Source organism: Pseudochaenichthys georgianus, chromosome 18, assembly GCF_902827115.2.
Source record: "Pseudochaenichthys georgianus chromosome 18, fPseGeo1.2, whole genome shotgun sequence".
Taxonomy (NCBI): domain Eukaryota; kingdom Metazoa; phylum Chordata; class Actinopteri; order Perciformes; family Channichthyidae; genus Pseudochaenichthys; species Pseudochaenichthys georgianus.
Window position 1 is genome coordinate 6,096,018 of NC_047520.1, and position 10,232 is coordinate 6,106,249.

The 10,232-nt window shown below is 44.8% G+C and overlaps 1 protein-coding gene across 2 annotated transcripts; it reads left to right on the top strand.

Annotated features, from left to right (window-relative positions):
- The first annotated feature begins 939 nt into the window (after positions 1-939).
- LOC117463769 (trichohyalin) lies at positions 940-7,771 on the top strand. Of its 2 annotated transcripts, none has more exons than XM_034106202.2 (3): positions 940-1,088; positions 1,306-2,130; positions 2,629-7,771. In XM_034106202.2, the coding sequence occupies exons 1-3, from the start codon at positions 1,046-1,048 to the stop codon at positions 7,698-7,700; spliced, it is 5,940 nt and encodes a 1,979-aa protein (XP_033962093.1). In that variant the 5' UTR covers positions 940-1,045; the 3' UTR covers positions 7,701-7,771. The 2 variants fall into 2 exon arrangements, with proteins under 2 accessions (XP_033962093.1, XP_033962094.1); XM_034106203.2 differs by having other exon boundaries at positions 1,354-2,130.
- The last annotated feature ends 2,461 nt before the right edge of the window (positions 7,772-10,232 follow it).

Below are 10,232 nucleotides of genomic sequence, written 5' to 3' on the forward strand. Positions count from 1 at the left end.
TTCGTCCCTTATGCTCAGAGAGGATACAAAGATGTGTGTTGCACTTTTCCAGAGTCGCAAATGTCAGATTTGATCACGTTAGAAGCTGCACCGTATGGACCAACTCAAAGTAGCTTTATTCTATAGAAGTGTTCGCCAAGTCAACATTCCCCAATGAATGTTCTTTGGTGAGTTTCAGACTTTATTGTTCATGACATAACATACTTGAATTACGAACATATGTTGGCCTTCATAACGGTTTAATAAACATTATGATGTAGTATTTTTAGCAGAACTTATTTCAAAGTATTTAATTCTTTCATTTGTAAAAAGCATTACCGTTTAAGATTAAGACTGAACTTTTAACGTTAATAGTCAATACAGGGAAGTGATTATTGCATCAGAATTATAACCTCTGATTACATTGAGGAACATCGAGTATATTTAGATACACGTGATGAAAGATGCCCTCGCCATGCGATGCTGTTCCTTTCAGCTTGACATTTTGACAAAGAAAGATTTAGCCGATAATAGTAGATGCACTTCGTACGATTCTTTTGTCTGCCAACTTTGTACTTTCATGTACTTTTTAAAGGCAGGAAGTCTTTAACCACAAGGCAGCTCAGTGTCTTGTGGGTAGAGGAAACAGAAGTGACACACGTTCACCACAGGCAGCGTCGGCATCAAGCTCTGCAGCTTCCGACAACAAGTCTGCATACGCGTGACACCATGCATGTCAACGCTCTGTATGTTCTTATAAGTGAATCGTTGCAGTTCTGTGCAGCATGCATGTGTGTGTGTTGCAAACATGTTCACGTTACTGGGTCAAAGACACTCACCGTGCCATCGTTTCACTTCCGGTCGTCCTGAATGACAGCATGTTAGAAAACCAAACGGTGGTCACGTGACACGACAAGTCTTCCACTTTCTGTGTTCAGGTTGTGCGGCACGAATCGTCATTTTGAAATTCACTACAGAGGGTTTTCTTTCACAATCTAAGTGAGTACGCTCTTCCTGTAAAAGACACACAGGAACTAAAAAGCGGAAGAGAGCGGACGGAGAGGTGATGGACACGACAGATGAGAGTCCAGTCATCGTCACCAACGGTGGTGAGTTTGTCAGAGCTCTTAGATTATTTGCTTACCTTTTATTATACCTAGTTTTATTGAGTTGTATAAAGGCACCTTAATGTGTGATGTCATTAAAACAATAATGCACTTTCTTATGGTAAATACAGAAGAAAGACGGTTGAAATGTGGCTTAAAATGCAGTTTTAGAAGTGGAGCATAGCAGATGACTCATTGTTGCTACTTCTGTGTCATTCAGCTTACCCGGTACGATGCAGTGAGGAAGTCCTTCTGCCTTTCTTCACAGATGAGAGTCTGCAGGACGCCATGGACTCTCAAACCCCCCCTGCCTCCCACAGCGCGCCCCCGGCTCTCCAAGAGCTCAGACTGGTCCTACTGGGCAGGAAAGGAGCTGGGAAAAGCGCGGCGGGCAACACCATCCTAGGAATTGCGGGAGGTTTCGAGAGCGGGAAGCCTACGGAGGAGTGTGTGAAGAGGCGAGCTGATGTGGCGGGGAGGAAAGTCACAGTGGTGGACACCCCGGGGTGGGAGTGGTATTACCCGCTCAACAGCACCCCAAACTGGGTGAGGAGAGAGACTGTACGGAGTGTCTCGCTTTGCCCGCCTGGACCCCACGCTGTGCTCCTGGTGGTGCGATCCTGCGCCTCGGTCACAGAGGACTACATCAGGGAGATAGAGGAGCATCTAGAGCCGCTGGGGAAAGGAGTCTGGGAGCACACCATGCTGCTCTTCACCAGGGGAGATGAATTGGGTTTGGTTTCCATGGAGCAGCGGATTTTGACAAGCGGCCCGGCGCTGCAGAAGCTCCTCCAGAAGTGCGGGAACAGGTACCATGTGGTGGATAACCGGAGCAAAGGAGATGGGACGCAGGTGAAAGAGCTGATACGGAAGCTGGAGGAGATGGTGGCGAGGAAGAAGGGTGGAAGCAGTCATTTAGAGATGGATAATGCGGCCCTGGTGGGTCTGGAAGCTGACGGGAAGAGCAGAGCGAGGGAGAGGAGGAAGAAACAGAGGCAGATGGAGGCGCAGATGCAGAGAGGGACCATCAAAGCAGCGCTAATGAGTAAGTCCTTCAGTCGGTCCTCTCAAAAACATAGAATCCTATTACAATCATATTTATGTTCAATATGTATAAGTGCAAAAAGAAAAATGTCATATTAAGTGTTGAATCCACAAAGCAGCAGTCAGCTTTTTACTTTTAAAAAAACTTTTAAAATCCCACTGTACCTTACATGTCTACTAGTGCCAGTCCATGACGCGACTTCATTCTCTGCAAAGGATGACATTACAATACTATATTATTACACAGCTAGTTGTTTGGTGCTATATTAACACTAAATAAATTATATTTCTATAGCGCTTTTCTTGAACCCAAAGACGCTTATATGATATATATGATATATATATATGATATGAATGGAGAAACTTAAGGTAGTGGCTGATGTCTGTTTCAGTAGCTTTTTAAAAGTGTTTTTGTCTTGCAAGTACAATCACTTAAGTGATTTAACATCAACTTTATTTCACAGAGATAGTAACATTTGTTTACCTTCCTCCTCTGCAGGTGACGGTCTTCAGGGTTCAGAGCTGGACGCCCACCACTCGTTCTCCAAGGCTCCTCGACGTTTACCCGAGGTCAGGCTGGTCCTCCTGGGCGAGCGTGAAACAGGAAAGAGCTCCGCTGGAAACACCATCCTGGGAAACACGTCCTTCTTCCAAGGCGGGGCCGTAACAGAGGAGTGCGTCCGTCAGCAAGCGGAGGTGGCCAAGCGGCTGGTGACGGTGGTGGACACTCCTGGTTGGGAGGGAGGCGTAGCGGGGGCCACACCTGAAAGAGTGAAGAGGGAGATTGTCAGTAGTGTGGCCCTTTGTCCTCCAGGGCCTCACGCTCTCCTGCTGACTCTAAGAGTAGATACACTGGTGAAGGCGGCACATGTCAAGGAACATCTGGAACTTTTAGGCGAGGGTGTATGGAGACACACAATACTGCTGTTCACACACGGGGATCAGCTCCGGGAAGGGGTGGATATAGAGCAGCACATCCAATCTGGAGGCAGGGACCTCCAGTGGCTCCTGGAGAAGTGCCGGGGCCGGTACCACGTTATCAGAAGCGTAAATGGAGGAGGGAAAGGAAATGGAGACTCCAGTGAAGTGACGGAGCTTCTGCAGAAGGTGGAAAAGATGGCCGCGATGAACAGATGTGAGGCTTTTTCCGGCCTGGTGCAAGACGTCAGGGATCTGAGCCGGCAGAGAAACGAGAAGTTCAACCAGCGCCTGAAGGATATAGGAGACAAAATGCTTCGTCAGGCGGAGGAGTTGAAAAATATCAGAGAGCGGGAGATGAAAAGCATCAGGTGGTTTTTTGACTGGAAGAAAAAGGTGAAATCGCCCGGAAAGGCCGACGTTCAGAGGGAAGAGGAGGAGGAAGAGGACAGGAGGATGGGCGAAAGGAGGAACGATATCGGGGAGCTAGAGGAGAGGATGCGATGGCTGACGGAGGATAAAGAGAAAGAAATTCAAGATCTGAGCGAAGAAAATGAGAGACTCCGGGTGGCACTAAACCAGAGCCGAGGGGAAAGGGACAAGGCCGTGCTCAAAGTGGAGCTAAAAGAAAGCGAGATTGAGGAGCTGACAGAAAGAATTGACGAGCAGCAGCAGAAGATGCTCGACCTTGAACGTGCCGCTGTAGAAAAGGAACAGGAGAGAAAACAGCGGGAAGACGGCGTCAAAGGGAAGAAACAAGAATGGGTGAATGAGGTGAAGAAGTTGAAAGAAAACATTGAGCTGCAGAAGAAAGAGACAGCAGAGTGGATGGAAAGAGTGAGTTCTTTAAAAGTGGAAATGGACGAAACTAAAAGACACCAGGAGGATATTCTCCAGAGGAAAGAACAAGAGAAAAAGAGGGAGATGGCAGAGATGGAAGAAAGACGTAAGCAAGATAAAGACAAAGAGCAGGAAGAACTGAGAACGAAAGCTTCAGAGGAAAAGCAGAGAACTCTCAATCATTTAAAACAACGTGAGAAAGAATCAGAACTGAAAGTTGAAGAAATGAAATCACAACACGAGAAAGAGATGGAGAGAAAAGCACTCGAGAAAGAGACTGAGATACAAGAAATAGAACAGCAGCATCAGGAAGAGATGGCCAGAAACATCTGTGGAATAGAAAAGATGATGGAAGCAATGAAAGTTCAACATCAAGAAGAAATTGAGCAGAAGTTGATGGACAGTGTAGAACATATGGAGAGCGTCAAACAACAGCATGACAAGGAAATAAAGGACATGCAGGAAGAGAAACATGGTGAGATTGCCGATCAGATAGAGGCAAGCGAGAGAGAGATAGCAGATATGGAGGACGGGTATTTCGTCCAAATGGAAGGACACATGTTGGAAAACGAAAAAGAGAAGGACATGATTCATCTTAATTACAAGAAAGACATGGCGACGACGGTCGAAGTGCTCAAACTGCAGCATCGGGGGGAAATGGATGAAATGGAAAAACTAATGGAGACGACAAGTGCTGAACACAAGGAGGAAATAGAAAGAAAAGTGAGAGAGAAGAAAGAAGAAGTGGAAAGCGTCAAACTAAAATACAGTGATAAAATAAGTGAGAAGGAGCGAGAGACACAACGAGAGATGAGAGAGCTGGAGCAACAGTTTGCGGCCAAAGGAGAACAAATGGCGGCGGAAAATGAAAACGAGAAGAAAGCGATGAATGGAAATCACGAGAAAAACATTTGGCGAAAAATGCAAGAGAAAGACGGACTAGTAGACGAGTTAAAACGTCAGCACATGAATGCAATCCAAGACAAAACGCGACAAAGTGCCCAGGAAAAGAAAGAGATGGAGCAAAGGCTGGAGGAGATGGGCGATATCAAAGTGCGTGTGAAAGAAATGACAGACAAGCTGCGACAAAAGGAGGAGAACGAGAAACATTATTTAAGTTACACGCAAGAAATGGAGGAAAAACTGGAAGAAGGAAAAAGGGAAACGGAAGGGATCAAAGAACATTTCAAAGACCTGGAGCAACAATGGCAGCAGAAACAAGAGGAACGAGACAAGGATCGTTTAAATCACAAGAAACAGATCCAGCAAAAGCTCCAAGAAAAAGAGAAGACGATAGAAGAGTTGATTCAGCAAGTCAAGGATGTTGAAGAAATCCTGCAGGGAGAGATGATCCTGAGTCAGAAGAAAGAGGCAGAGCAGCGACTGCACGACAGAGAGCGAGAGATGGAGGAGATGAAACTCCAGCTTCGTACTGACACGGAGAAACAACTGAAGCAAAAGGAGACTGAGATTGAAAGTGTTAAACAGCAGGTCGAATCCACGGGGACGAGATGGAAGGAAGAGCAGAGGAAGAAGGACGAGGAAACAGAGACCGAATTGAACCGGCTGACGGAAATCATCGACAAGAAAACGGCTGAAATAACACGAGCGCAGTGTTTTCTCTCAGAGAGGGGCAAAGAAGTTGAAGAGGCGAAAGTGACATGTGCCAAGTACTTAAAGGAAATTGAACAGCAAGCCTCGAGTACCCTGGAGACACAGCAGTGCCACGCAGAGCAGGAGCGGAAAAGAGACGCCGACATGATGGGAAAACTTCAGGAGAAAGATGAAGACCTGACGCGGAGAGACAGAGCGAACGAGAGAGAGATCCTCAAACTGAAGTCTCGAATCGAGCAGACAAAGTCAGAGCTGAAGGAGCTCACCCACAAGATGGAGAAGGAGACGACAAGCATGATTCAGGGGTATGAAAAGGAGATTGCGAGAAGGAACGATAGCGTAGAAACTATAGCGAAGGAGAGAGATCGCGCTATAAGTCGCTCAGAGGAAGTCGCGGAGAACTATGAGGACAGTCGGAGGAGGGTTGAGGAGCTGCAGGAGGAAAACGAGAAGCTGAGAAAAGACACGGACAACCTCAAAATAAAATACGAGGATCTGAAGGAGTGTGAGGAGGAAGTAAGGAAACATCTCAAAGGATATGAAGAGCAGGCGAAGAACACAGAAGACATTCTTAAAAAGAGAAATGTGGAAGTGGAGGGGTCGAAGGAGGCAAACGACAAACTGCAAGTAGAGATCGAAAGGAGGAGAGAGGAGGCAGAAAGGCAAACTAAGGAAATGAGAGACTGTGTCGAGAAAGAAAGAGAGATGAAAATGAAGGATGAGGAATTCTTGATAAGAGAAAATGAAGTAGAGGAAAGGGAACAGGCTCTGAGGAGAAGCGAAGAAGAGTTGAGCCAAAGAGGACATGACCTTGATGCGAAAGAGGAAGAGCTTGTTGAAAAAGTGAAAGGGTTGGAAAGTAGGGAAGAAGAAGTGAGTAAAAAGGAAGCAAGTGTAGAGGAACAAGATAGATACGAGCATGATGTGAGCATGAGGTCGCAACACATTGAGAACAAGGAAAGGGAGCTGGACGTCTTGCTCAGAGCTCTGGAGGGGAAACAGAAAGAACTGAACTGCCACGGTCACACTCTTCAGGAGAAGGTGAAAGGCCTGAAAGATCAGGGGAAGGAGCTGAAGGACAAGGAGTGTTACTTAAGAAACGAAGAACAGGGACTGCTCAACTGGAAGTCGGAGTTGCAGGTGCAAAACCAGAGCGTCAACTCCACCACGCAGCAGCTGGATGAGATGCGGAGGGACCTGGTTCTGCTGAAGGAAGAACTTCACAGCAAAGAGAGAAGTCTGAAGACGTCACTCAGGAAACTGGGCGAATGGGAACAGAATCTCAAAGAACGAGAGCAAGGGTTGCGGAGAGAAGAGAGCGGAGAATATGCTGACATGGATTGTTTCGATGGGACAGATGCCATTGAGAGCTCAGAAGACGACATGCATTTAATGTCCAGAGAGGTCAGCGACAGAAGGGAAAAGGGAACAGGAAGGGAGTCAGATAAAGGGGAGAAGGAAAGGGAGGATCAGAGGATAGCAGAGAGTAGTAATGGGCACCTTGAAATACTGGACGAGATAGAGACAGCTCAGGGACAGGAAGGGATGGGAGATAAAGGAGAAGAGACGAAGGAGAGTCAAAGGGCAAAGGTTGCTCAAGATGTACAGTTTTTATCTCCAAGTCAGGGTCACATAAGCTCAAAGGATCTGAGGGTGGTGGTGTTAGGAGAGTCCTGGTCATCTCGTTCCCCAGCTGGCGTCACCATCCTGTGCGGAGACCAATCCAAACTTGATGACTCGGAGACATTCAGGTCCTGGAGAGGTCAGATAGCTGGACGCCAATGTGCGGTCGCAGAGCCGCTGGGTCTGAAATGGCGAGACGGACCGGATCCAACGAACACGCCGCAAAGGAAAAGCATCCTGGACAGCGTCTCCTGGGGTCAAACCAAACCTCAAATCGTCCTCCTGCTCATCCCGGCCTTCCTCACGTGCACACAGAAGTACAGGAAAGCAGTGGAAGAGCACACGGGTTTGCTCGGGGAAGACATTTGGAAGCGCACGATGGTGTTGTTCACGTGGGGGGAAATGTTAGGCGAGAGCGCAGAGCAGCTGATACTGAGGAACGGGGAGCTGATGAAGCTCGTGGAGAAATGTGAGGGCCGGTATCATGTGCTGAGCAGCAAGAAAAGCCACTCGATGATAGAGGGGTTGCTGGAGAAGATGGAGGATGTGGTGGCTTTGAACAATGGAGAACTGTGATGAGGCGGTATGAAAATACCATTTAGCGTTTCATGTTATGTGAATTATTTTTGAATAAAGTGGTGGATGAAGTACTGAGGTTGTTTCTTTGCTGTAAACCAAAGTTTCAATATCGTAAAACAAAATATACTGCATTTTAAGTAAACTTCGTAAGATTTCAGAGGGAATGTGTGATGATTTGGGCAAACCCTCTACCGAAATGTGTTTTTCTAAAATCTTAGCTTTTTTTATGTAATATTTGATAATTTCCCGATTTTTCCAAATGAAGAAGTCGAAAGCAATCACTCTGGCTACATGGGACACATTTTCCCTACTAGACACAGTTTTTTGTAAGGCCATAAAGCTTTTTAACCCTTATGTTGTTCGGGTCTCCCGTGACCCGTTTCAAAATTAACTATACGCTCTGGTTTTTTGATCGGAACAAGGCTTCATGATATCCTCCACAACAGCTATATAAACACTAAAAAACAGATGTTGACAATTTTAGTCAAGTCTGAAGGTCTCTAAAAAAAAAGTGTATAATTTGGAGTCCGTGTTCAGCAGCATTGGTCACGGTCAAATGTGGCCCAATCATGAATTGAGACACCCCAGCCCCTTCATCCACTGTAACAATCATTTATAACTTTTTGGGGGGAAATTGTATTCTGATAGTCTATTGTAGTCCGATGACGCAATGATCCACTGTCTTCACTATAGGAAATATAGTGAGTGAATTGAATCACATGTTTTACTTAAATATGTGGTGTAATGTTTGTTGGGGCCATAAAATAAAATAAACAGGATTGTACGGTTATGAATGCATAATAAGTTAGTTATGATGTAGTTAAAACAATATTGGACGATAGTCATTATTTTGGAGTGTTTCGGACTGAGATGAATCATGGGTCAAAATGTACCCGTGAACACCATGAGCGGGTACAGCTTTTGAACACAAGGGTTAAACTAAGCCTTGTGTTTTAAAAGCATGTGTTTTTGTGTAAATCTAAATATCTGACAAATTACAAAATACAATAGTTCCCTCTGGTATGAAGTGGAGTATAAAAGGGGCATACAATAAAGTAATCACATGTAGACTTAAGTACAGTACTTGAGATTGACCTTTCTGAATGATTAATATAAATATTCATTACTTTAAAAAAATCATTTACAATCCTGCATTAGCTGTAATCTCTCCAACGTACCGAAGCTGACCTCGACTCTGTGAAGACTTCCTTATTCCCTCCACCAGATGGGGACCTTGTGTCAGTGGAGAGAAGCTCTCTGAGCACCAAAGTAATCAGCAGTGGAAAGTCTCTGACGACAAGGAGTTGATGTTGAAAGTATAGTGAAGGTAGTCAAATATCTTTTTTTAAACCATGTTTTACAATTTTCTGTGTAAATGGCTACTTTTAAAAAGGAAAGAGTACACAAAGAGTAGCAGGCCTGTGCTCCATCTTGACTGAAGGCATTTCAGGAGAAGCAAAACCGTCTCGCAATTATAACCCCGGGGAGCCTCCCGCCCGCTGAGAGGACTCCTGCTTTGACAAGTAAATTATGACTCTTGATGAGAGGAGTACGGCTTTCTCAGAATGCAATTTTGACAGCCAGGAAAATGCGGGTGGATACATACAACAACTTCCATCATCGCCAGATGCAACAGCCAAAAACACTCGTGTGCAATCATCAGGCTAATAATTATGGAGTGTGAGTGCTGGCCTGTCTCTAACATGGCAGCAATGTTTTTTTAATCTGTCCATTCAATGGGAGCTGCCTTTAGAGGCGTGATGAGAAGGTGTTGTGTCAAGATGGATCCCCTGCTTCTTTGATCATCTCTGCAGGGAGCGACTGTTTTCAAAGCGTCTGGGGAGAAATTACGGGGGGGGAAACGTGCCAAATTGCAGTTGATGCAGACATAATTTTCATACATTTTAGCATAATGTTTTAAACATATCAGGTATCCAACACAAAATCGAGCCATAATATGTCATAAGCAACGCCTTTTTCATTTCCAAATTCTTAGATTTGCCATCACATAGCTCATTTATAGTATCACAACACTTGATTTATTGATTATAAGCTTGGATTGATTACACAGTGTATGATGGGTTTTCGGCAAAATGTAACGACAGGGTTGTTAATGGTTTAGTTTAAAATGTTTTAGGTTGTTTGAAGTTTTAACCCCCTCAAAGCTGGAAGACAAAAAACTTTTGAATACATCTTTGGAGAAACATGTTGCACAGCCAAACATTGATAGGTATACAGTTCCGATTAACAATATTTAGCAACAAAAACTATATTACATTTTTTTTTAGGAGACAATACTAAATATCTTGTATACTGAATTAAGGTGAAATGTGTTTACAGTAATAGTTAATCATTTGGGGAAATGTTCATATCTGTGACTCTTATCCCTCATACAGATCTGTACGGCAGCTTAGCAAAGAGACATATAACCCTCCGTAAACCACCAATTGTTGTTTTTACTCTTTGTTTTTTGGTATTGATTAAACAACCAAAACCTAAATGTTGATTATTAAACTTAAGATGTGCTAG